Source organism: Pongo abelii, chromosome 10 (assembly GCF_028885655.2).
Source record: "Pongo abelii isolate AG06213 chromosome 10, NHGRI_mPonAbe1-v2.0_pri, whole genome shotgun sequence".
NCBI lineage: Eukaryota > Metazoa > Chordata > Mammalia > Primates > Hominidae > Pongo > Pongo abelii.
Window position 1 is genome coordinate 100,666,533 of NC_071995.2, and position 27,624 is coordinate 100,694,156.

At 37.4% G+C, this 27,624-nt stretch overlaps 2 protein-coding genes and 1 long non-coding RNA gene across 5 annotated transcripts in view; 1 reads left to right on the forward strand and 2 right to left on the reverse strand.

The window, feature by feature from the left end:
* Positions 1-7,749, reverse strand: part of WASHC3 (WASH complex subunit 3) — a 50,673-nt gene extending 42,924 nt beyond the window's left edge. For 2 of the 3 annotated variants that reach the window (XR_008512097.1, XM_002823651.5), the window contains exons 1-2: positions 7,536-7,730; positions 6,882-6,980 (exon numbers count right to left, since the gene is read on the reverse strand). Coding sequence is in view for 2 of the 3 variants with exons in the window: in XM_002823651.5 (XP_002823697.3) it covers positions 6,882-6,980; positions 7,536-7,586 (150 nt within the window). In the remaining variant the exon portion in view is untranslated. Of the gene's footprint in view, positions 1-6,881; positions 6,981-7,535 lie in introns of all 3 variants that reach the window. The other variant, XM_009248159.3, reaches the window with a different exon arrangement.
* A 1,158-nt stretch (positions 7,750-8,907) lies between these two features.
* On the forward strand, positions 8,908-20,630 carry LOC129049207 (uncharacterized). Its single transcript, XR_008512100.2, has 4 exons — positions 8,908-9,024; positions 12,176-12,243; positions 19,961-20,120; positions 20,227-20,630. It is a non-coding gene; the product is annotated as an uncharacterized LOC129049207 (long non-coding RNA).
* The window catches only part of NUP37 (nucleoporin 37), a 44,789-nt gene continuing 36,977 nt past the window's right edge, over positions 19,813-27,624 (reverse strand). Inside the window, exons 7-10 of the mRNA XM_002823652.5 lie at positions 22,965-23,146; positions 22,442-22,492; positions 20,624-20,717; positions 19,813-20,088 (exon numbers count right to left, since the gene is read on the reverse strand). Coding sequence (XP_002823698.1) covers positions 19,975-20,088; positions 20,624-20,717; positions 22,442-22,492; positions 22,965-23,146 — 441 coding nt within the window. The 3' untranslated portion in view covers positions 19,813-19,974. The remainder of the gene's footprint in view (positions 20,089-20,623; positions 20,718-22,441; positions 22,493-22,964; positions 23,147-27,624) is intronic.

The window sequence follows — 27,624 nt, forward strand, 5'->3', positions numbered from 1 at the left end:
TTTTCTATCAACCAGCCCCAGTCTGAAACTTGACACAGTGTTAACACAAAAGAGCAAGTACTTAATCTTCGTTCATATACTCTACCTAAAAAGACATGACCTACAGTAGTTCTTCAAGCAGGTCAGTTTTAGGAGACGTTAATTCTATCTAACTAGACTAGCTATTTCACAACTATGTAAGACAACTTTATAAACTTTGCTTTAACTTACAAAGGTCATTTAATAATCCCATTGTTTTGATGATTCTAAAGATTGTAAGTTTATTTTTACAGTCTACTCTTAAATATTACTGTTGAAGCATATATATGGCAATGGTGGACTTAATTCTGCCTAAGATATCTGAGCATCTGTAGTAAAATATGAAGCTACCTTCATTTGGTTGATATGCTAAAGACATTTTTAAAAGTATCTCATTTTTTAAAAACTTGGTCTGTGTGTTTTGTATGCTCAGGAATTTTTCCACAGTACTGGAGACCATTGTAGTGATTAAATTTGGCCCTTTTGACAGAAAATAGAACAATGGATTCCTAGGGATAAAAACGGGGTGACTGCAAAGGAGCATGAGGGAATTTTTGGAGTGATTCTGTATCTTGCTCTACAACTATTCTACATCTTGATTATGGTATGATTATGCATTTGTCAAATCTCATACTTAACAGTAAATTTTACTGCATGTAAGTTCATACTCCAATAAACATGACTTTACAATTAAAACAAAAGAAATATGAAGGCTCATAAGAGATTGCTATGACCAATTATATGCCAACAGATTGGATAACCTAGAATGGATAAGTTCCTAGACACATACAACCTATCAAGACTAAATCATAAAGAAATAGGTAATCTGAACAGACCAATAATAAGTAAAGAGATCGAATCAGTAGTTAAGTCTCCCACTAAACAAAATCCCCGGGACTTGATGGCTTCACTACTGAATTCTACCAAACATTTAAAGAAGAACTAATACAAATCCTTCTCAAACTCTTCCAAAATACTGAAGAGGAGGGAAAACTTTCAAACTCAATTTAGGAGGCCAGCATTATCCTGATTCCAAAGCCAGACAAATACACTACAAGAAAAGAAAATCAAAGGTCAATATCCCCAATGAACATAGAAGCAAAAATCCTCTACAAAATACTGGCAAGCTGAATACAACAGCACATTAACAAGGTCATAAACCATGATCAAGTCAGATTTATCCCTGGGATGCAAAGATGGTTCAACATATGCAAATAAGTAAATGTGATACATCACATCAACAGAATGAAAGACAAAAACCGTATGATCATCTCAATAGATGGAACAAAGGCATTTGAGAAAATTCAACATCTTTGATGATAAAAACTCTCAACAAATTAGGTATACAAAGAATCTACCTCAACACAATGAAGGCCATTTATGACAAGCCCACAGCTAGCATCATACGCAATGGTGAAAACTGAAAGTTTTTCCTCTAAGATGAGGGACAAGACAAGGATATTCACTCTTACCCCTTCTATTCAACATAGTACTAGAAGTCCTAGCTACAGCAATTAGGCAAGAGGGAAAAATAAAAGGCACTGAAATTGGAAAAAAGGAAATGAAATTGTTTCTGTTCACAGATGGCATGCTCTTACATATTGAAAATGTTATAAAAAATTCCACCAAAAAATTGTTAGAACTAACAAACTAGTTTGGTAAAGCTGCAGGATATAAAATCAACATACAAAAATCAGTAGCATTTCTATACACTAAAAGTAAACTATCTGAAAAAAAAAAGAAAAAAAAATCTCATTTACAATAGCTACAAAAAAAATACATAGGGGTAAATTTAACCAGGGAGGTGAAAGATCTGTACACTGAAAACTATAACACATTGATGAAAAAAATTGAAGAAGACACAAATAAATGGAAAGATAACGTGTGTTCATGGATTGGAAACATGAATGTTGTTACAAGGTCGACACCACTCAAAGCAATCTACCGACTCAATGCAATCCCTATCAATTTTCCAATAATATTTTCACAGTAATAGAAAAAACAATCCTAAAATTCATACTGAACCACAAAAGACCCTGAACAGGCAATGCAATATTAAGCCAAAAAAAAAAAGCCAGAGAGATCACACTCCCTGATGTGAAAATCTACTACAAAGCTACAGTAATCAAAACAGCCATAGACCAAACAGAATAAAGAGCCCAGAAATAAATCCATGCATTTAAAGTCAACTGATTTTTGATAAAGATGTTAAGAACACAGAAAAGACAGTTGCAGAAACATACTTTTCACAGATGTTATGAACAACAGTCTCAATAAATCGTGTTGGGACAACTGGATATCCACATGCAGAATGAAATTAGACCCTCATCCTTTACCATATAAAAAAAAATTAACACAAAAAGGATTCAAGATTTAAATGTAAGACCTGAAACTGTAAAACTACTAGAAGAAAACATAAGGGGAAAGTTCCATGACATTGGTCTGGGCAATGACTTTTTTGGATATAAACCCCAAAACATTGGTAACAAAACCAAAAATAAATAAATGGGATTACATCACACTAAGAAGTTTGTAGGATCTGGATTTTAAATTATTTTTTAAAAATTATTTTAAAAGACTACGAAGCTTTTGCATGGCCAACAAAACCATCAATAGAGTGAAGAGACAACCTATGGAATGGGAGACTATATTTGGAAACCATATATGTGATGAAGGGTTATTATCCAAAATATACAAAGAACTCAACAGCAAAAAAAAAAAAAATTTCTCTGATGACCATCACTGGCCATCAGAGAAATGCAAATCAAAACCACAATGAGATACCATCTCACACCAGTTAGAATGGAAATCATTAAAAAGTCAGGAAACAACAGGTGCTGGAGAGGATGTGGAGAAATAGGAACACTTTTACACTGTTGGTGAGACTGTAAACTAGTTCAACCCTTGTGGAAGTCAGTGTGGCGATTCCTCAGGGATCTAGAACTAGAAATTCCATTTGACCCAGCCATCCCATTACTGGGTATATACCCAAAGGACTATAAATCATGCTGCTATAAAGACACATGCACACGTATGTTTATTGCAGCATTATTCACAATAGCAAAGACTGGGAACCAACCCAAATGTCCAACAATGATAGACTGGATTAAGAAAATGTGGCACATATACACCATGGAATACTATGCAGCCATAAAAAATGATGAGTTCATGTCCTTTGTAGGGACATGGATGAAATTGGAAATCATCATTCTCAGTAAACTATCGCAAGAACAAAAAACCAAACACCGCATATTCTCACTCATAGGTGGGAATTGAACAATGAGAACACATGGACACAGGAAGGGGAACATCACACTTCGGGGACTGTTGTGGGGTGGGGGGAGGGGGGAGGGATAGCATTGGGAGATATACCTAATGCTAGATGACGAGTTGGTGGGTGCAGCGCACCAGCATGGCACATGTATACATATGTAACTTACCTGCATGTTGCGCACATGTACCATAGAGCCTAAAGTATAATAAGAATAAGAATAAAAAAAAGAAATAAAAAAAAGAAATAAAATCTATTTGAAAGTAAAAAAAAAAAAAAAAATTATTTTAAAAGACTACGAAGCTTTTGCATGGCCAACAAAACCATCAATAGAGTGAAGAGACAACCTATGGAATGGGAGACTATATTTGGAAACCATACATGTGATGAAGGGTTATTATCCAAAATATACAAAGAACTCAACAGCAAAAAAAAAAAAAAACACATTAAAAAATGGGCAATAGACTTTTTTTTGAGACACAGTCTCGCTCTGTTGCCCAAGCTGGACTGCAGTCCTGCTGTCTCGGTTCACTGCAACCTCCGCCTCCCAGGTTCAAGTGAGCCTCCCGAGTAGCTGGGATTACAGGTGCCTGCCATCACACCTGGCTAATTTTTGTATTTTTAGTAGAGACAGGGTTTCACCATGTTGGCCAGGCTAGTCTTGAACTCTTGATCTCAAGTGATCCGCCCACCTTGGCATCCCAAAGTGCTGGGATTACAGGCATGAGCCACTGCGCCGGACAATAAACCTTAATAGATATTTCTGAAAAGAAGACATACATATGGCCGACAGGTATATGAAAAAATACTCAACATCACTAATTACTAGGGAAATGCAAATTAAAAGTACAATAAGATATTACCTCATAACTGCTAGAAAGGCTATTATCAAAAACATAAAAGATCGCAAGTGTTAATGAGGATGTGTAGAAAAGGGAACCTCTGTACACTGTTGGTGGGAATGTAAATTAGTACAGCTATTATAGAAAATAGTACAGAGGTTCCACAAAAAATTAAAAATAGAACTACTATATGATCCAGCAATCCCACTTCTGGGTATATATCCAAAGGATGTAAAATTAGTACATTCAAGAGACACCTGTACTTGAAAGTTCACTGCAACATTATTCACAATAGCCAAGATACGGAATCAAAAGTGTCCACCAATGGATGAATGGATTAAAAAAAGTGGTATATATACACAATGGAATACTATTCAGCCTTAAAAAAGAATGAAATCCTGTCATTTGTGACAACATGAATGAACTTGGAAGACATTGTGTTAAGTGAAATAAGTCAGTCAAACAGAGACAGATACTGAATGATCTCACTTATACATGGAGGATAAAAAAGTACAACTCATAAAAATATTGAGTAGAATGGTAGTTAGCAGGGGCTTGGGGTTAAGAGGATTGGGGAGATGCGGTCAAAGGATACAAAATTTCAGTTAGGCAGGAGGAATAAGTTCAAGAGATCTCCTATATGTCATGGTGACTGCTGTTAATAACAATATATTGTATTGAAAATTGCTAAGAGAGGCGATTTTAAGTGTGCTCACCACAAAAAAAAGTAAGTTCATGAGGCATTGCTTATGTTAAATAGCTTGGTTTGGCCATTCCAGAATGTACTCATATATCAAAACATCATGTTGTACATCATAAAAATACAATTTTTACCTGCCAATTTAAATAAAGAAATAAGATTTTTGAAAAAGGACAAAAGGCAATAGACTACCTTTAAACTTCATGAGGTTTTGATGAACAAACTTTTCTCTAGAGTTCAAAGAAGTACTAGAATACAGATACAGCCAGAACAGCTGCAGAGAAGTTGAGGGAGGAACAGGAGGAGGTTAAAGAGTGACTCATGAGGCTTTGATCATAATCTATCAATAAATGAGATGACTATTGTTTTCTTTGACCTAGTTGTCAGTAAACCACTCTCATTCAAGAACCATTAAGCACTACAAAGGTGAAGGGCTATTCCTGTTTCAGGACAGCTCAAACAAGTTGCTTTCATAGGTGTGTTTACTTGTTGCTTTGTTCTTATTTTTCAGCTTGATGATAAGGGCTATGGGGATAAGAGTGTTTGCTCCTTTCTGCTAGTAATCCTGGGACAGTCCCTTTCCAGATACTTCTCCATCTTGCCCTGGTATAAAAATTGAAGGGTGAAAACCTTTGCTTACTGGTTTTTATTCAGTCAATTTTATATCCTAAATTATTTAGAGAGATAGTAGGACGAAATAAAACTGACTGGAAGCAAGCACCTAATTTCTGGCCATTAACATATAAAACTAAATTGAATTGAGCCCCTTACTCTACCAATTACTATATTTTACTTTGTCTTAGAAGGCAGAAGAAATGTTGATAATTAGACAAAACAATAACTGGAATTTCATACAAGCAAAAAATAGTTTTCCCATCTCCATGCAATTTTTATTAATAGTAGTAACACACTTAACAAAAACTCTAATTGCTAAGGCTATAGCTTACATAAGACAGAATGTTCAACAGACTTACTTGTGAATTATCTAAGTCCCATAATTTACTTTTCTCTTTCCTTAAATGCAATTTCAACCCATGGTTCCCATTGTCTTCCCCATCCTCTTTTGGCTTTTTAAAAGACAGGAATTCCCTGGATCCTGGATCTAGTACCTAATCCTCTTTTTTAAAACAAAAGCAAAAACAAAACATTGAGTTTCTCTATGTTGTCCAGTCTCGTCTCAAATTCCCGGGCGCAAGTGATCTTCCTGCCTCTGCCTCCCGAGTAGCTGGGATTACAGGTGCGCACTGCTGTGCCAGTTCTGGTACCTAATCCCTAGTTGGGTACTGAATCCTTACATTGCAAGTCATTTGCAGAAAATATTTTTATTTCTATAATCATATTTGATGCCAAAGTTATGTTTCTAGGCTATCTCCTCTAGCCATCTTTTAGATCCAGAATGTAAAATAAATTTAAACAATGTGGTTTTGCGGTACGGGAACGAATAACAAATTGCAAAATAAAAACTATTTTCAACTGTGAAATTTTAGAAGCCGGGCGCGGTGGCTCAAGCCTGTAATCCCAGCACTTTGGGAGGCTGAGGCTGGCTGATCGCCCAAGGTCAGCAGTTCGAGACCAGCCTGACCAACATGGTGAAACCCCGTTTCTACTAAATATAAAAAATTAGCCAGGCATGGTGGCGCATGCCTGTAATCCCAGCTACTCAGGAGGCTGAGGCAGGAGAATCGCTTGAACCGGGGAGGCGGAGGTTGCAGTGAGCCGAGATCGCGCCACTGCACTGTAGCTTGGGTGACAGAGTGAGATCCTGTCTCAAAAAAAAAAAAAAAAAAATTAGATTTCCTATTGTTCCTTTTAATCGCAATAAGCCTGACTGAACTATCTCACAAGGACCTCTAGAACACTAACTCAGTAGAGGAGGGGTGCAGCATTGATTGTAACAGAGTAAAAGAGAACTTAAGGTGTGCTAACACAATTGGGTGATGAGATGTCATGGTACATGAATAAAGACTAATTCTTGTTTTACTCCATTTGTCAATCTCAGCAGTGAAAGGTGATTTCCAGGCGACTCCAAAACCAGTATCACCGGACCTACCTCCTCACAAACTGTAGAAAAGCGGTTGAGGAACTGTACAGTGTGCACCACAAATTGGTTTAGAAAAGCCACCGTTCTTTTCTGTTGAATAGCTGGCACCTGTGTTACGTAAAAACAAACATGGTTCATACAGGAGGAACGTACACAGTGCAAATCTTTTCATATTTGGACATAATCACGAGGCACTCTGCTGTGTGATATGAATTTCTTGAAGGACTGGGAATAGTCATTAACTTGTTTCCTAAACTGTGGGTGAGGTATCCGAAGATGACAGAGGTGCATAAAAGTTTGAGAACAGGCTCTAGACTCACTGTTACGAATTCTGGCAGGCAAAAAGCAACACACATAAACACACACAAAATCTTAGGGGCTGAATAAGAGGTAGGGCTAGCTATCGCAACCGGCGTGTGTCGCCGGCGGCACAGAGACATGCGAGATGGGAAGCGAAAGTTGGGAGATGCACACCGTCTCCTTAATCAGCTCAGGAGGGACCCCATTTCAAGGTGGACTGTGGGGCTCTTCCTCCTGAGGCCGGCAGAAGGGCCCGAGGCCGTGACAGGGTGGGGACCCGGAAGGTGGGGGTATCCCCGGAAAGCTGCGTCTTCCCCATCCTCCTCCCGGCTCGTCGGGAGTCTAGCACCGTCTTTTACAAACCTTGGTCAGGTCTATGCCTGACCCCATGAGAGGAAGCCCGTCCTCATCCATCTCCTCAGCGGGCGGGGGACCCCGAGTTCACCCACAAACCCCTCCCAGATGGGGCCCGCCCAACCCGGTAATCACGTCTCAACTTTCCCCCCAAGTCCCCGCCTCCGGGGCCCTTCCCGCCGGAAGAAAATACCTCCGCTCACTAATCACTCGGCGGCTTCCGGAGAGCCCGACTCCTCGCTCGGCATTCTGGGATTGGTAGTTTTAGTCCAGATTGTGACGTCAATTTCGGCGTGGCGCGCGGTGGTACAAGGATGCAGTTAGAGCAGTGAAATCTTAGAAAGGAGGCAAAAAAACAAAACAAAACGAAAAAGCAAAGCCAGAAGTTGCGTCCTTTTGAGGTTATCCCTACTTAGTCCTGTTATATAATAACTCCGTCATTCCTTGAGCAACATTTTTTTTTTTTTAAAATCCTAAGTGCCATATACTGTGCTAGGCTTTTACTGGGAAAACAAAGATTGAGTTTGATTGCTGCACTGGAGAGGTTTATGCCCTGAAGAATGAGAAATAAGACCTACTTCCAAAGCGTGTGTGTGTGTGTATACACACCAGTTCTCGCTATTTCCCCAGGCTGGTCTCGAACTCCTGGACTCAAGCGATTCTCCTGCCTCAGCCTCACAGAGTGCCGGGATTACAGGCGTGAGCCAACGCGCCTGGTCTTCCAAAGGTTTTTTAAAACGTGAAATAAAATGTCAACTACTAGATGTGAGGCACAAACCTACGGAAGTGACTGCCACTTACAGGGAGCATCAAAAAGATGAAGACCAAGACTGCAGTGGGCAGTTTTGTTTTAAAGATGGGGGTCTCGCTTTGTTACCCAGTCTGGCGTGCAGTGAGGATCATAGCTCACCCTAGCCTCAAACCCTTTGGCTCAAATGATCCTCATGCCTTGGCCTCCCTAAGCACTGGGATTATAGGTGTGAGCCACTGGCACCTGGCCTATTGGTTTGGTTGAAGCAAATAATCCCATAAATGGAGAATGGTAGGAAATGAGGTAAGAGTGTTACCGGTGGAGGGTGTCCAGGTTCTTGACGTTTTGAACAAAGAATTGGACAAACTGCACAAATCAAGGAAAGAATGAACCAACAAAAGCAAAGATTCATTGAAAACCAAAGTACGCTCCACAGTGTACTGGATACAGAATCTTCTTAGGTCCAAATACCCGCTAGAGATTTCCCATTGGACACTGGTGTTCTCCTCATGCAAATGAAGTGGTGGCCCACAATCAGTCTGATTGGTTGTGGAAAGCAACCAGTCAGAGGCTGAAGTAAAGTTACAAAGTTCATACTCCTATACAAACATCTGATTGGTTGTGGAAAGCAACCAATCAGAGGCTAAAGTGTTGTTACTAAGTTGCACGTCTATGAAAGGAAGATTTGGCCCGCAATCAGTCTGATTGGTTGAGGTACTTTGAATTTCCATCTGCCTGTCAGAAAAGGTGGGGATTTGCAAAGGGAGTAGCCGCTGGTCCTTTTGTTACTTAGGTGTGGAAATTTGGGGTTTACCTTTTGATTTAGTTCTAGGAAGTCAGCGTGAATCGGCCTTAGGTTCCCTGCCTCCAGACCCTATTCTGCCTCAGGAAACGTAGCCAGAAAATTTTCATTTAAGGGCCTTTTATGCCAGATTTGATACTATAGTCCATGTTTATCTAATGTGATTCATAGGCCATCTGTAGCAATTATTTGGGTGTGGGTGGTGTTTCTTAAAGTTGCACATTGCCCAGCTTAACCTTAGCGTGATCACTTTCTCCTGACTGAACTTTCTTAATTTTTCTTTCAGGAAGGCAAATCTTCTCTGGTTTTCTTTGTATCACTATGGTCATTTCCTTTCAGTTTCTTTTGCTGGTTGCTTCTTATGTCCCCAATCTCTAGAGTTTCTCACATTTATATATCTAACCCAGATCTTACATTGGAAGCCAGTATAGCTGAAACAGAGTGAGCAAGGTGGGGAACTGAAGGACATGATGGCTAAAAGTTATGTGGAGACCTGATCATGCAGAGCTTTATGGGACATCATAAGGACTTTGGCTTTCACTCTGGGTGTGATGGGAAGTCATGGAAAGATCTAGAGCAGAGAAATGATGGGAGCCACAGAAGAGCTTTTAAGCAGGGGGTGGCATGATCAGAATTGCATTTTGGGACATTCTGTTTGGTACAAGGTAATGAATGTGACTTGAGGGTAGGTGGCTGAGCCTGGAAAGGTTGCACAGGTCTAACAGTCACTCTTTACTCCATCCTCCTTTACATCTAGTCATTCATCAAATCTTACCTCTTCTATTTCCTAAGTAGTTCCTGAATCAGTCTGTAACTCTCCATCCTTACTGCCATATCTCAAGTTCTGTACAACACACTTTCATGCCTGGGTTACTGCAATAACCTCTTCCTGCCTCCATTTTGTGTCTCTCAATCTACTCCACACATTGTAGCCATAGTGATTTTTAAAAAGACAAATCTGATTATATTACTCAGGATATAATTTTGTTCCCCATCTCTCTCAGAAAATATGCTCACAGGTCCTCTCTATGGCTCTCGGCCACTTCTTTAACCTTACCTCTCACTGTTATAACTTTCTCCTTAGCCCCAAATAATTTCTTTCAATTCCTGGAATTGCTTGCTGTATGTGGGTCTTTCAAGATGTTTTCTTCCCTCTGCCTGGAACAATCTCCCCTGCTTCCCAACAACCCCTGCCTGGCTAACTCCTACTAATTCTTCACATCTCTTCTCTCCTTTATCCTTGGTTTTCAAGTTTGAATATAATGTGCGTGGGGTATGGGTATGGTTTTCTTTATATTTATCCTGCTTGTGGTTTGCTGAGCTGCTCAGATCTGTGGGTTGTTGTTCTAAATCAAATTTGGAAGAAAGATTTTTGGCCATTAATTCTTCAAAAAACGTTTTTGTCATTTTTCTCTTTTTCTGGGACTTCAAAAATACTTGTATGTTAGACTGCTTGATTTTGCCCATAGATCACGGTGCTCTGCTCATTTCCCCCCAATCATTTTCTTTTCTCCCTGTGTTTCAGTGTGGATAATTCTTACAAACCTATCTTCAAGTATTTTCTAGTTTCCAACTTAACTATTTTCTAGTTTCCAATTTAGTTCCAAAACTCATCTAATAAGTTGATTTCAGATATATTTTTGTTCTAAAAATCTGTTTTTTAGAGTTTGTTTTTCTCTTGAAATTCCCTTCATTCATCTTTTCCTCTATATTAAAAAAAACAAATTTATAAGTTTTTAAAAAGTCCTTATCTAATAATGCCAGTTTCTGGTTCATCTATGTGCCTGCTTCTATTGACAACTTTTTCCTAATTATGGCTTATGTTTCCTGCTTTTTAGCGTGTCTTATAATTTTTAATTTTATTATGGACATTGTGAAAAAAAGAACAAAGTTCAGTGAGAAATGGAACATTCAGATTCATTCACAATTTGAATTGAGCTGATGCTGGGCTGCAGCTTTAGATTAAGTTTACCTGCAGTTAATTCAATTCAACCTCCTGCAAAGGACTGAGCTCTTGGATCTTGTCTGTGTTTGTGTTAGAGAGGGATGGGCCATAGTTTCAGATCATTTGGTTCACCTTCAGATTCAGCTTCAGCAGGGCTCAGGAATCCAAGCACCGTAAGAATGTGCAAGATTTAGTGAATTCTACTTACCAAAAACATTTCCTCCATTGCTGCTTTCTTAGCAATCTTAGGGGTAGGGTAGGCCCAAGTGATTTATTTTCGTGATTGAGGTCCTTCCAGGCCCAAGTCTGTCTCACCAGCTTATAGCAAAGTCTCAGCCACTTTCTACTTAACTCTGCAAAGTCTCCTAGAGTGTTGCAGGCTTGTTCTTCCATCTACTTGTATCCAGACCACACCCTTCTCCCTGGGCATGGCAATGCCACAGCTCTCTGCTCAACTATGTTCCTCCAAACATAGGCATGACTATAGAATTTATTTCATTAAGGTCTTACATACATGGCTTTTCAACAGCCCCATAAAAGGTATGATTTTTATCTGGTTATTTCTTATTACCACTAAATAAAAGGCTTTCATGCATCTTTCTGTATTCGAACTAGTAGCAGAAGTCTTAACATTCCATCCTTAGAGCTTTCCCAAAGCCACAAAGATTAGATTAACTGTTCTTACATGCTTCCATAGCATTCTCTGCTTAACTCTATCTTAGCACATATAATTGCTTGTTTGCTTGAAAGCCTACTATATTACCAATTTAGGGCAGAGTCTCTGTTAGTTCACCATTAAGGTCCTAGCCCAATGTTTGTCCTATAGTAAACACTAAGTATCTTCTGAGTGACATTTGGGCTTAATCAATCTTGTACTTCCACATCTTACTTGATATTTCATTAACCTTTGATTTAGGTGGGACTCACAACTCTGGGTACTCACTTAATCAGTCTCCCTGAGCAGAATTCCCCACTGGTCAGCCTAGCCTTCTTCTCTAGAGCCAAGACAGGCTCCCAGCCAGGAGAAAAAATTAAAACAAGACAAACCAACACAGCATGGTTTGGTTTGTTGGTAAGGCATTTATATATGTGTAGCAGGCATTTATATATGTGTGTGTATATACATGTATATGATATGGTTTTATACACAGTTATGGGCCACAAACCATTTCATCAGTGATGGACTACATATTAGAGGATGGACCTATTATAGTAAAAGGTATAGTATTTTTCATACATCTTTTCCATGTTTAGATACACAAATACCATGGTGTTACAATTGCCTATAGGATTTAGTACAGTAACATGCCGTACAGGTTTGTGGCCTAGGAGCAATAGACTTATCAAAAAAAAATTTGTAAAATGGTTTGGTTTTTAGAGTGGCAGTTTCTTTGCCTCCTAGGATCTTTGGTGATTACTGTTCCATCCTTAGCTCCTGAGAGCAGGGCCATTCACATTTTAATAACTGATTTCCAGGACTATTAAAAAGAATCTATACCTAGAAGTCTTGGCCAACCGCCAGATGAAATATGTACTCTTTCCTTCAGGCTTTCTTGCACTGGTAAAAATGAAAAATATTACCAGATTTCATTTACTGTAGTGAATTTTGGGGGCAAAATAGATTGTAATGAATACCGATTTCAAAGACTATATGCGCCACCTCCATATATTCATTTAATAAAAAACTAAGAATTTTTCTATTTCTTGAAATGTTCTGGTAATATAAGATTACCAGAAAATTGCTGTTATTTACTTTTATCACAGGTATGGTCTTGGGTGGGGAAACAATACAAAATCGTCCCGATTTTTTTTTTTTTTTTGTATTTCTCCCTGCTTTGCTTCAGGATGGAACAGTTAGAGAGGCGTGATGTTGATTCATAATAGTGGGAAAATAAAATTAAATGTTTCCCATCCTTATTCCCTCCTCAATCCCATCTCTCAGGAGTGATACCAATAATCTGTTGAGACTTGGTTAAGTGAAGGAATTCTAGCCTTGTTACTTCAATTGTGTTAAGAATTCATGTTTCCCATTATTCCTTTAAATCATTCTGGCTTTCTTAACTTTGTACAGAAAATTGAGTGGTAACCTTATATCCTCTAGGCAGGAGACTTGATTCCACTTTGGAAAGCTAACTACCTCAAGAGAAGAGACCTAAAGATACTTATAGTCAGCTATTCCCCAGTAAAAGAGCAAACAATCTAAATTATCCTGCCTTCTTTGAGGGGATTGGGAAAAGGTCTCAGTGTACTCATTTGTACTCATGGGACTTTTACTTATGGAGACAACTAAGTGATGACACAGGGCAATGCTATTGAAAGAATTTAGTACTTACAGTTCCCAAGAGGGCACACCATGCCATGCAAGGTCACAGGGGAAACACGAGTTTGGTCAGGAGAAAGAGGCAGAAGCAAGGGGACTTCTTAGGAGCAACCATTACCATTTTTATAGAGCTATGGTACTTTATCTTGAATTCACTGAGTGATATTTTTCCCCCTTTGGTGCAGTAGTAATTAGGTAAACCTCAGTCCTGAGTCTTTGCTTAGTTTTGTACACTTTTGTTAGCCCTTTGTCCTCTTCATAGAATCACCATCTCCGTTTATTTTTTTTTAAAGCAGCAAATGATGCCACTATCAGCTGCTTCTAATTAACCTCCCCTGGCTGGGTCTGTAAATGACTCAGCACCTGGACTTCTTAAAGTGGTCAGGTTATTTTGAATCACAACCATATAAAATCACTTAAAACTACTCAGAAGTTCAACACCAACATTTCTTCCCGAAGCTTTGTTTCTAGAGTTCAACAGGATCGTGCTAGAGCCTTTGCTATCAACTTAAAAAAAATAACTGGGCTCCAAGTGAAAAGCCAGTCAATCCAGGAAAATGGTTCATGGTGTTTTCCATGAACCATTTCCATGAACCTTCCAGTATGAGAAGCCCTTTTAATATTAAAAACATTGTGAAGAACATCGATGATGATTGTGGTTGGACATCTAATGTTCACTGAACAAACACATATACATTGTTGTGGGAAATTTAAAATAGGAATATAGATGAGCTCTATTGGGAAATTAATCTTAAAATCCCAAATTTTCATTCAAAGATAGTATTTCTCTCCATTTCATTTTCCAGGCTAGGTTTTATTAGTTTTCCTGTAATACATCCTGCCTTAGAAAGTCTTGCCTCCTGTATCACATAGGAAGGAATGGTTAAAGTACACTGGCTTATTTCCAAACACCAGAGCTAAATCTGAAGATATGTAGTAGATTATCAAGTTGACAGATACACCTCCACATATCTGGGAACACTTTTTTACCCTCTCAAGATTGCTGAGTGAGATCTACAAAAGCCACTATCTCTGAATGTGAATGGAGAGTTCCTTGGCTGGGTCATTCCCCTCCTTCCTGTTATGGTGTTTTGGGGAGGAAGTGGAAGATGGCAAGACAACTTAAGTCAAAGTCTTTTAGGAACATGTGAGTAAGTTTGATTTTGGGGCTGTCTATATTATCTCAGGACCCCAGGAGGTCATGGCTTCTAAGAAAAAAGAGAATTTTGCTAATGGTAGTATGAATATAATTTTGAGAAACCCCTGCAATAGTTCCATATTCTCCCAGGTACTTACCACCAAGGTTGGGGAGCAATGACCCAGGGTTACATGAAAATTATGTATTCACAAAATACATCTTAGTTATTGTGTTAGGTGGGTATAATGATGGGAAGAGAAAGAGGTCAAAAACAGCGACAGAGTTCCAGAATTGTTCCATTGTCTTGGGGTTTAACGTATTTGTGGGTTAAGTCTAGGATGAGGTGAGACCTCTGAAGCAGCTGTCCATATAAACACATCCTGTACTTGCTCAAAATCAAGCGCCAGGAAAATCTTATTAGACCAATCCAATATTAGAGCTCTACAGATTTCAGGTGAGGAGTACTCCCACAGATGTTCTCTTGGAATAGGCAATTTGGAGAGAAATGCATTATTAGCTGTTCACAACACAGCCTGAGGTGCTAGTGTCCAAATCTCAGGAGAATCAGCCCTACAGAACATTTGGCAAATTATTTAAAATTCCAGAAAGTCTAATACTTAATGAAAAAAAATTTTTTTTTGTAGGCTGGAAACCAAAATGAGCTATTACACAATTACAATAAAATATATCAAGTTATTCTATTTGTAACAAACACCTGGTTTTAGTATTAGTGAAAGAAAGTACTAGCAATTAACCAAAGATACATTAAGATGGTAGAAAGAAGTTCATTAAAAAGTAACTTATATTGGTCTGATTTAAACTTAATGTCAACTAAGACTATTACGGTTAAGAAGTGACTTTCTAAGTAAAAATGAACCGAAATGAACTTATTTGGTTAGACGGTTTCCACCTTTCCATCTTCATCACTATGGTATAATTTATCATTAGTTGCGTCTGGCTTACTTTAGAGGTCAGTTGTCTGGAACTTCCTTCCTTTTACGCTGTCTCAAAAACAAAGATTTCCTAAAACAGTATTAGAAAGCTCTTACTTGAGATGGTCGCAAAGATTAACCTTAGTTTTGGCCAGGGTTTAATCCTGTTTGAATTTGGCTCAATTATAGGACAACAGCTGTGTTTGTAAGATGAAAGTTTTAAGTTTAACCACCATTAGAAGCACAGATACCAGCAGCATTTATTGTCTTTTACTACACAGAAATAGAAACACAACTCATTACAGCATTATAAATGCAGTTGGTAGAAATCAATATTTCATAAATCTTTAAATCAAATTGTTTGTAAAGGCTGAGAAACCTGGTAGTCTCCCCATTCCTTACTATTGTTCATGTGGATTTTATAAGCTTACATTAAGTGTTACAAGTCCCAAGGTAGAGTATCCTGTTAAAAATTAGTTAAAAAGGCAAATAGCTGTATAACAAAGACATAAGTTACACAGAAATAAGCTGATCCAAGGAAATTTTCAGACAAATGTCACTTGACCCTACATAAGGGCAACAATTTTTTTTTATTAAGGTAGTTCAAAGAACAGATGAAAATGTCAGAAAGTAGATTAAATGCTTTTGATTTTCCATGCAATCTGTGCCTGATGCATGCAGAAGGAAAGGGCTTATGAGTCTGAATAATGGATATATCATAACATGTGTTTTTTAGCTTTTGTGAAATGGGATCTTCAAAGCTGATACACTATTTTGTTGTGTTACTGTGATTAGGTAACAAATGGTTGCTATAAATTAAAATCATGTTAATAAAAAAAGTTCTACCTACATTTTAAAAGGCATTATTTTTTAAATGTATAATTAGAAACAAATGTTACTTGTTTTGAAATTCTTTTCAAATGCCTGTTAAATGTTTTTGAATCAGCAAGGTGTTAAAGAAACGGAGTGTTCTCTCCTGTCCTTGTTGCTGAGCACACAGTTTGATAAAGATATATTGGAACACAATGCTGCTTCTGAGGACTTCACCAAACTCTCATGAGGAGTATGTGGAAATGGATCATAATTATCATTTTTATTTGGCAAATTTTATTTAGGCTCAGAGCTAAGGCTATTATTACTTGTATGGTATAAAGTTGGGTTAAACTAAGTTTAACTTTTTGAGGTATAGAAAAACAAGGAAAATAGAGTGAGAACTTTTTCTCTCCCAAAAGCTGTTAAAATCAGTCTTGGGCACAATACTGCCTCATAACTTCCCAATCAGCGTTTCTGGGACAATGTCAGATTTTAGACAATTACAGAAAACCAGACACAAATGTGCAAACCAGATTTCAATTTCTTCTCCACTGACATGAGATTTAAAACAGCAACAGAAACATTTCTAGGTCAGTGTCAATATGTAGTCACAAATTACCAAAGTAAGAAACAAATTGGAGTGCATGGGTGTGTGATTTTGTGTTTTGGCATGGGAGAGATATTGAAATATTCACAACGTAGAAGCCAAATCATAAAAATGAAATGGGACTTATGATCCCATCATTCTGAAAATGTAGGATTTAGCTCTGACATCTTGCAGATTTGTGATATCCTGACTTTTGCTTCAATAGTCCTAAATAATACAAGTTTTAGAACATAAGTACAACTTTTTTCTCTGATGTTTTAAGTGAAGCAATCCTGAGGAAAACTTAAATTTCAACAGAAGAAAAACCCTCTTAGACATATTTATAAACAAACATGGAAAAACTAAAACTGGGATATACACACAATGTGAAATATCTCATGTTATCATCAGGAATTAGAAGTGATGACCAATAACTAATTCCTCATAAATACTTCCTCCTGTCTTAGTGTAATAATTTAAACATATTTCGAAGAACAAAGTTTACTAAGAAAAAAACATTATACGATTTTAAAATAATTAAACACAATAAAGTTTAACAACAAAGTGTAAGTTGGAACATGGTCCTGTAGCCTACTTTTAAGATCTAAAGAAAGAAAAAGAGTTCTCAATGCTTACATAGGATAAAGTACATTTCACTCCTGAAACTAACAGGTAAAGGCAACCCTCTAATTTCTTGAGAATGTCTTATCTTACAGTCAATATATTAATTCACAAATGGAATCACCATTTTCTTCTCCTTGAGGATAACACTTCCTGCCTCTTTTTGCCATAACAGTATACAATTATCATGAGTTATCTTTTCCCAACACAGCTTCCCCTACTAAAAGATAGAAGTTCTATTGGGTGTTTTTTTTTTTTTTTTTTGAGATGGAGTCTTGCTCTGTCACCCAGGCTAAAGTGCAGTGGTGTGATCTTGGCTCACCACCACCTCTGCCTCCAGGGTTCAAGCGATTCTCATGCCTCAGCCTCCCAAGTAGCTGGGATCACAGGCACGCACCACCACGTCCGGCTAATTTTGTTTTTGTATTTTTAGTAGAGGTGGGGTTTCACCATCTTGGCCAGGCCGGTTTCGAACTCCTGACCTCAAGTGATCTGCCCACCTCGGCCTCCCGAAGTGTTGGGATTACAGGCATGAGCCATTGCGCCCAGCCCTACTGGGTAATTTCATCAGACAACTTTTATATTTTGGTTAAGCCCTTATTCCAGAGAGTCCATTTCTTATATACCCAAGCACAACATAATCATCTAATTTTCATCCCTAAATAAAACCCACCCACTTCATACATCAATTTTTCTAAGTATATGACAACAATTTTTGAATACACTGGCCTTAGAGATGACTTTTATATTTCTTGGACATATCCTGAAATGACAAATTCTTGTAAGAGTCACTATTGATAGCCCTTTGGCTATCCTGATGCTTTTAGGAATCCTTGCCCCATCACAGAGATTCTTAAAGAGAACCATGTCAAAATTCCTTGCTCTTTGCTTTTTCCTTTGTTAGTTCAAAATCTTCTTATGATGGGGTAAACAAAACAATTTATATCATTTGGTTATAATATTTAACTGTATTAAAAAATTGACTAGGAAAGTGCTATGAAATTTTTCATCTGTACTTTAAAGCATGTAAAAGTTGAACCCAAACATCTACATGATTATAAAATTTCACCGAATTCTTTCTTTTAATTACCTGGAGCATTCTCCTGTCTCTTAAAAATATAATGTTCTTGATTCTACAATTATTTTAAGACACCTTACGAATAGAAAACTGGAGTAAAAAATATTTACTGGCATTAAATATAAATCTCTAAAACCTCAAAAATAAGACCTACTTATCTCTGAAATAAATAATTTCTATACATCTCTGAACCATGTGACAGACACATACTAGGTATTTTCATTCACCTTTATTTAATCTTTACAGCAACTCCACAAAATAATGATTTCTATCTGTACTTTACAAGAGGAAATGAAGCTTCAAAGAGGGCATTAACTTGCAGGAATGGGCAGTTTGTCAGAATGTATTGAATTCTGTATGTGACTGACAAGCAGAACTATAATTTTATATGCTTCTGACTGTACCATGATGTTTCCCAAAAATGTGATACAGCTGTCTTAGATAACGTTGATTTTAATAATCTTTGAGAGGGTGAACATAGTCCCATTGCCAATAGGTCCCATCTCAAAAACACTTAAGTTTCTTCGTAAGAACAGTGAAGATTCATAAAAAGGAGGCTGTTAAAGGTATACACTAGAAGTCATTTTTCAAGGTAACTTTTGATCCCATATATCAGATGTTCTAAGACTGTTAAAACACCTAGTCCAAAGGAATCTGCGTATAATAAACAGGGTTGAGTAATATAATCAATCACATATTTAAGAAACTGAAAACAATTTTTTACATTAAATTGAGTACACATACACATATATACTCAACAACCACTTCCAGAATACCCTAATATATTTTTTTCTCCTTTGATTTTTTTTCTTTTGAGATAGTCTCGCTCTGTTGCCCAGGCTGCAGTGAAGTGGCACGATTTTGGCTCACTGTAACCTCTGCCTTCCAGGTTCAAGTGATTCTCCTGCCTCAGTCTTCCAAACCATGCTTGGCTAATTTTTTTATTTTTATTTTTTTAGTAGAGATAGGGTTTCACCATGTTGGCCAGGTTGGTCTTGAACTCCTGACCTCAAGTGATCCACTCCCTTCAGACTCCAAAGTGTTGGGATTACAAGTGTGAGCCATTGCACCTGGCCTTTTTTTCTCTTTTGATAAATGTGTCCCTGAGAATTAGAAAAACAGCATATACTCAAAGTATAGAAAACAGGATACACTTCAAATACTCCTTTTTTGATAAACTCAAAAGCATTATTTTTCCTTAGTCAACTCTTCTCTGGAGGTGAGCTGCTGAGTCAATATGATTTTATAAGATTAAAAAATATATATATATACACACACACAGAACAGAGTAGAAAAATAATTTTTCAAACCATCAACATTTTATTTAATAAAAGCAACTGAGACATTTTCTAAAGTATATGGTATATTTGGTATAAAAATTCTTCAAAATATGTACTATAGAAATTCTTCAAAATATGTACTAAAAATACAACGTTTGTGAATCTAAGGTACAGAGAACACTTTATACTTCAGTCACCCAAAACAACAGCTTGTGGTCTCCTCCAATTACACACAGAGGGAGAGTTCGATGCCAGGACAGGCCAGATCCAACGGCTACGGAACCCATGAGGATGGGCTATAAAATATGTAAAGAATTAAAGAAGCACAGTAAGTCCCCGAAATTAATAAATAAAAATGACTTTCAAAAATATGAAATGCATTGATAATTTATCTTTGTAGCAGAAACAAAATTTAAAAATATGCTCCCTTACAGGTGAAACACACATTATTGATATGCAGCTGGAACATGGGATATAAGCCATCTACAAATAACTAGTACAGTCCAGACTCCATTTTTGCAGTCTACACCAACCAAACAAGCCAAATTAATGTATTTAAATAAAGAAGAAAATATAAAAGCAACAGAAGAAATAAAAATCTTCTTATATGAATACTGGCCAAAAAAACCTGTTGTCACTGGTAATGTAAACATAAAAAAAAAAACCACACAAAAAACAAAAACAAATGAACCACGTTTTCTTGCAATTTAAGCAGATAACAAACGTAAATGTCTTTAGTCAACAAATTACAAATTTTGGGCTATGAGTGGAAAAGTCAAAAACACAAATTAAAAAAAAAAAAGCACATGTTACAAAACATTTCCACATTACCTGAGGGTGTCCTAAATGATGAATTTGAAACTGGCTTGCCATTTTGCCAGGATAACCAGTGGTTGCAAACAGATTTTCACTAATTGTGGACCACCTAAGAAATAAGGAAGCGTAAAATTAAGTATCGTATCCTATAGATAACGACAAGCTTTTCTGAAGTGGGTTTTTTCTTTTTCTTTTTTTTTTTAAGAGACAGGGTCTTGCTCTGTCACCCAGGCTGGAGTGCAGAAGTGCTAACAAAACTCACTGTAGCCTCAAATTCCTAGGCTCAAGTGATCTTCCCACCTCAGCCTCCCTAGTAGCTGGGACTACAGGTGTGTACCACGATGCCCAGGTAAGTTTTAATTTTTTGTTTTTTGTAGGAATGGGGTCTTGCTATCTTGCCCAGGCAGGTCTCAAACTCCTGGCCTCAAGTGATCCTCCTGCCTTGGTCTCCTGAAGTGCTGGGATTATAGGTGTGAGCCATAGCACCTAGCCAGAAACAGGTTTCTTTTTGTATAAAACCAGTGATTTTAATAATCCTAAATTTGTTAATATGTCTTTACAATTAGACCGGGAATTCCAGGAAAATATTCCATAAATATTTTATCATACTTTAAGTTTTATGAAGTGCTTATTTTGTGTCATTTCATTAAGTTCCAAAGTTACACAAGGTTGATACAATCCTTTTTTTCACAACCAAAGGGATAACAGTGTGGTAGAAGACACAAATAAGGCATCAAATATGACAGCCATTCTGCCCCTTTTCCATGCTGTGAACCCCAACTTTGTTCAGGGCACAGTGTGTCCTACCCTAGGGGATGAGACATAATTAGTTTAAGGCAGTCATAGCAATCTCCCATGAAAGGAGAGGGTTGCTGCTTCTCCTCTTACTTTTTTTTTTGTTTAATTGTTCGGCAAATGGAGTACTTCTCTTAAGCCTGGAACTCTCATAGCCATCTTGTAACTACGAAGCAACAAGTCCCAAATCCTTGACACTGAGAATAGCAGAGGGAAAGGATGAAAAGGGTCTGAGCTCTTGAGGACATTGATGAGCTGCTAAACAAGCCCTGAGACTACCTCCTCTAGACTTGTAAGTACCATAGCTCATTGATTTTAAAATTGATGGATACTTGCTCATTGGTGTATATTTGTTCACACGTCTCTGAAGTCAGGATGTATCTTACGATCCACGGCATTCTTACATTTAGTCGAATGTATTTTATTCTCAATAATGGTATCCCAAGGTTCTACAACTTTATTGGGGATATTTTATATCCCCAATATATTGGAATATAGCATATAATAAAATTTCACGGGTTTTAGTCTCTTATTTGGTTTTGCTGTTATTTAAAAAGCAGAAATAATAGCTTAATGACCACACTATACAATGGAGTATTATGAAAAAGAACAAGGTAGACATGTATGTTAGTTTAAGTGAAAAGCAAAAACATGTCGCAGAGATACACTATCTAGCATGGTTTCATTTAACACATAATAATAAAGTTTATGTACATGAACATGGGCTCCCCTACATTTACATCCTTAACAGCACAGAACAATCAGGAAGCATAATATATTCCAAATTGTTGGGGTGGTAGTGGTAGAGTGGTTACAGGTTTTTCTGTGTAAAGAAAATATTTGGAAAACAAATCAACTCCTTGTCTAGACCAAAAGACAAAGGCAATGACTTAGTTGGGAAAGTAAAATAACCACTTATAAAACAATCAGGGAAAAAAAAAATCCAGTGCAAAGAAGAGAACTACAAAAGTATCCCAGTGGTGGCACAGCACAATGTCAAAAGATCAAATCACAGCTCCAACAAAAACGGTACATTACCTGAATAAGCAGGCTCGATCCATGTGAACAGGTCTCTTATTTTGAGGATAACTAAAAGATAATATTTTGCATTTTATGAATTATGTGTTAGACTCAAGTGGGTGAACTTAAGGTTTAAACGGTATTTTCTCTTTATAGGACAGAATGTCCAATGTGTTTAAACTATAATAAATCCTAAACAAGCAATCAGTTAAAACAGATGAAATACAATAAAGACATGACTTAGAACCACTGCAGGGAACCATCATGCAACAGGGTCGGTGTTTTTTTTATTTTCCAATATAAGTAAACATTGCACAGATCCAAGATTTCCTCTTTTGCACTGTCCTTTCTGGGTTACTCCCAGAGTAAATCTGCATAGCAAGTTTATATTATATAAAAATCCATAGCTCTGGCCTTCTATAGGAGAGACTTGCTTTCGCTTGACAGTGTAGTATCAGGTATAACAGGATGGATGAGTGGATCATTTAGCAACAGTTACTGCCTTTTTTTTGTGTAACAGACAAACATATCAAGAAAGTACCTGGACCGAGTAATATCCCAAATTAACCAATCATTTCCTGCAACGGCTCCAACTTTGAAGGTGTTTTTTAAGCACCAGTGTGCTGACATTAATGGCACTTGTTCTGATTCAAGAGATAAAATAGCCTGTTGGGCCAAAAGATCATAAAACCGGATTGTTCCATTCTTCTCTGCAACCATTAGCTGTAAGACAGAAAAATAAAAAGAAACTCAATCACTTATCTCACTAACTATACCTGAAGTGTAAGCAGAGATTCACTGTTGTACGGTAAAATGTAAACATTTGCAATACACAGGTTGAGCATTCCTCATCTGAAAATCTGCAATGCTCCAAAAACTAAAACTTTTTGAGTGCTAACATGATACCACAAGTGAAAAATTCCACATATAAGCACTTAACACAAACTCTGTTTCATGCACAAATTTAAAAAAGTTATATAAAATTATCTTCAGTTCATGTGTATAAGGTATACATGAAACATAAATGAATTTCATGTTTAGACTTGGGTCCCATTCCCAAGATATCTCATGTATATGCAAATATTACAAAATACAAAAAATTCCAAAATCTGAAACCTTCTAGTTCCAAGAATGTCAGATAAGGATCCTCAACCTATATTACAAATGGAAGATCAAACGTAAAGGAATTAAGAGGCTATGTAAAAATCTCCAGAGAATATAAAAAACCTTAGAGAAAACTGGCAAGATAAACGATTCAAGATTTGGCCGGGTGTGGTGGCTCACGCTTGTAATCCCAGCATTTTGGGAGGCTGAGGCGGGCAGATCACTTGAGGTCAGGAGTTCTAGATCAGCCTGGCCAACATGGTGAAACCCTGTCTCTACTAAAAATAAATAAATAAATTAGCCGGTTGTGGTGGCATGTGCGTAATCCTAGCTACTCGGGAGGCTGAGGCAGAAGAACTGCTTGAACCCAAAAGGCAGAGGTTGCAGTGAGCCGAGATCGTGCCACGGCACTCCAGCCGGGGCAACAAGAGCGAAATTCCGTCTTAAAAAAAAAAAAAAAGAGATTTGAGATTTGGTAGAATTTTAAGTGATGATGTATGGTCACTAAGAAGAAGAGATCAATTTAACAATTCCTTCTGGGAAAAGTTACTTTTAAGTTATGTTAGTTACATTGTCTAGAAAGAACAGCTAAGTATGTATCTCTCAAGAGAGACATTTATGTGTTACACATACTTATGCAACTGAAGTTTGTTTCTAGAATGGAAGGCAGGGCAGCATAGTTAAAGAGCACAGACAGGCTGCTTCCTTCACTTATAAGCTGAGTGACTGCCATGTGACTGGCAGCTTTCTCATTTCTAAAATGGAGATGGGAGGATAAGAATGGCTACAGATTGTGATGATTAAATAGTAATGTGTGTAAAGTACCTCAATGTAATGCTTGACAAATAGTAGCCACCCACTCAAAAAATAGTAGCTATTACTTCACTATTTCCTTTATTCTAAGATACCATTGACTTAAGATGTTTAATACATTGATAAGTTTTATGTGTGAAATACTTTATCAAATGCACGAATTAATTATAACATAAATTCCAATTTTACAAAATAATAAAATGTGAAAAAATTTTTCTTAATCTCAAGGAATCATGGCATTGGTATACCCATTTGTGGGAGATAAGGTTATGAGATTGCTATGAGTATGAGTAGTTGATGCCTGAATAAAATGCTTTTCCACTCTCTACATCTCTGTAAAGTTCTTACTTTTAAGCAGTGTTCTTTTAATTCTGGTTCTATTAAGTTGAAAAATCCTTGAGGGTGTAAAGTAGTAGTGGTAGATTGGCAAGAATGTGGGATTTGGCATCAAAACTCCTGAGCTGTACCATTTAAACCTGTTGAGTGAGCTGGAGTTATCTTTCATATCTGTAAAATGGAGGATAATTATATCAGATTCAAAAAGTTACTGTACGGCTAAAATGTGATTGTTCTTTAAGAACATACTTTTTGTACTTTCCTAAACACATAAAACATCATTTATTCTATTATTCATCTAACAGGCTTTTACTGAGCATCTATGTTATACACACACACGGATAGTCAATTTCATTATTCATGGTAGTTTGTTGTTATAAAGTTGCTGCAAACACTCAATTAGTGAATATTGAACCATTAGGGAAATACACAGTTAGGTTCCCTGCCAGCCTTTTTGATGACTGATCAATATGTAGCTTTTAAAAATTGTGCTTCTTTTTAAAGATATCTTACTTAATATATACTGATTCATTAATATAGACCTCACCATGAACAGCGCTATAACTCATGCCTAAACAAAGCTTACCTAACACATTTATTTTCTTCATAAGGCACATCACAGCCTTCTGGCACTTAGAACACTAGCCAGCACTACCTTACTGTGCTTGGGGATGGTTTTACACAGTAAAATTTTACACAGTAAAATTACCCACAAAAAGTACAAAAATGTTAAAAATGTGGCACTAAACTGACGAGGAAAAGACACATATTTACAGTATGAAAGCTAAAATAAGAAGCCAGAGTTCACCTTGTTCAATTTTAGGTGAGCAAGTGCACATAAGCTGACTCAAACTTTTTGTTGTTCTGTGCTCCCTGCGTATGTCTGTGACTAAAGAAGTGCTATGAGCATTGATTTTGGGGTTACAAATAAAGTTTAGTGAGGAGGGAAATACCAAAATACAAGATCTGTGAATAATGAAGATCTACTGTATACATACATGTATATATAAAACACTGTATTAATTCCAACAGAAGTCAAAGATAAAGGACATAATCCTTGATCTCAAGAAACTTTCTATCTAGAAAAGTGAATTATGAAAAAATCAGACAATAATTTAAGGCAAAATGCTCTAGAGTACAAAAAGGAATTATTTCAGAATATAGACAATGTTTGGAATTACAGTATTCTTAATAGAAGAAGTGGAATTTGAAATTATTCTTATTAGCCAGGCGAGATGGCAAGCACTTGTAGTCCCAGATACTCAGGAGGCTGAGGCAGGAGGATCACTTGAGCCTGAGAAATAGAAACTGCAGTGAACTATGACTGTCCCACTGCATCCAGCCTGGGCCACAGAGTGAGACCCTGCCTCAAAAACAAAACGAACAGAAAACAAAAATGATTCTTTAAGAACAGCCAAATGTTAAGATAATACTAATGCTACTAACAGTAGGTACAATGAGGTCAATGACAAACACAACAAAAACAAGTACAACACTGGGGTAAGAGCTTTACATGTCTGCTTTATTTAATTCCCTAAACCACTGTATGAGGAAATTACTATCGTTAATCCCATTTTTCAGATGAGACTGAGGCTCAAAGTGATTCACGTAAATTGTACAAGGTATCAACCCTAGCCCATGATGGAGCCTGGATTTGAATCCAGGTCTGTTTAACTACAGTGCACACATGTTCCTTGCTACAAGGCTAGGCTGCTGAAGACTGGTGAGTGGTCTAGTGTGCTATCGTATGCAGTGGGGAAGGATCAGAAAAGGTAAGAGATCGAGGAAAATTTACCAGGACCTAGTAAAAATATTTGATATTTTAAGAGTGACTTGAAAGATCTTGAGAATTCCAGGTATAACTTATAGACTATGGAAGGGCTAAGTCTACCTGAGCCTGGTCCAAAGGTATTAGGGGCAATGAAGCATGGTAAGCAGGTGTGCAGCCTCTATAGCCAGACTGCCTGGATGGGGCCCAGCTCTGCCTTCAGGAGCTGTAAGATCTTGGGCAAACGGCTTACCTTTCTGTGTTTCGGGTTCTTATCACTAAGAAGGGGCTAATAAGAGTATCTACTTCATAGGACTACTGGGAGAACGCTATGAGTTAGTAAATATAAAGCACTTAGAACTGTTTTGGCACAAAGCAGGCACTCAAAAAACATTGGCTATTATTACAGGTTAAAGTCAAATTAAAACTCAGTTCTAACAAAAGATTTTTGTTATTTACTGTCTGTATAACTGTGCTCAATTATGACAATAAATCTTTTTTTGGGTGAAAGAACAGATAGGGTAGAAAAGTTAAGTAAGTTTGGGAGTAGCTGAATCTAAAACTGCTACAGGGGGAATTTTTCCTTTAGGAATTTTCAGAACTATAAACAATACTATGCACTGTGAATTTCCAAGGTGGAAATACTTTAAGTGTCACAGAACATTGTCGTATTTGAACCAGACTGAGTTCAAATCTGTCACTGTGTGACCTTGGGCAAAATGCTTGAACTTTTGGTGCTTTGGTTTTCTCATCTACAAAATACACTACTACTACCGTCTCTGCAGTGTTTCGTGGGGATTAAGTGAGAATACATGTCAAGTACTTAGTACAGTCCCTGGAAAATAGAAAGCATTCAACAAATGTTGGCTGTTAAACCTATTTCATTTAGCTATTTTTTTTTTTTGAGACAGAGTCTCATTCTGTTGCCCAGGCTGAAATGCTCACTGCACCCTTGACCTCCCTGGCATGAGCAATCCTCCCACCTGAGCCTCCAGAGTAGCTGGGACTACAGTCGAGCACCACCACACCTGGCTAATGTTTGCATTTTTAGTAGAGATGAGAGATGAGGTTTCACCGTGTTGCCTAGGCTGGTCTCCAACTACTGAGCTCAAGTGATCCACCTGTCTCGGCCTCCCAAAGTGCTGGGATTACAGGCATGAGCCACTGCTCCCGGCCACAT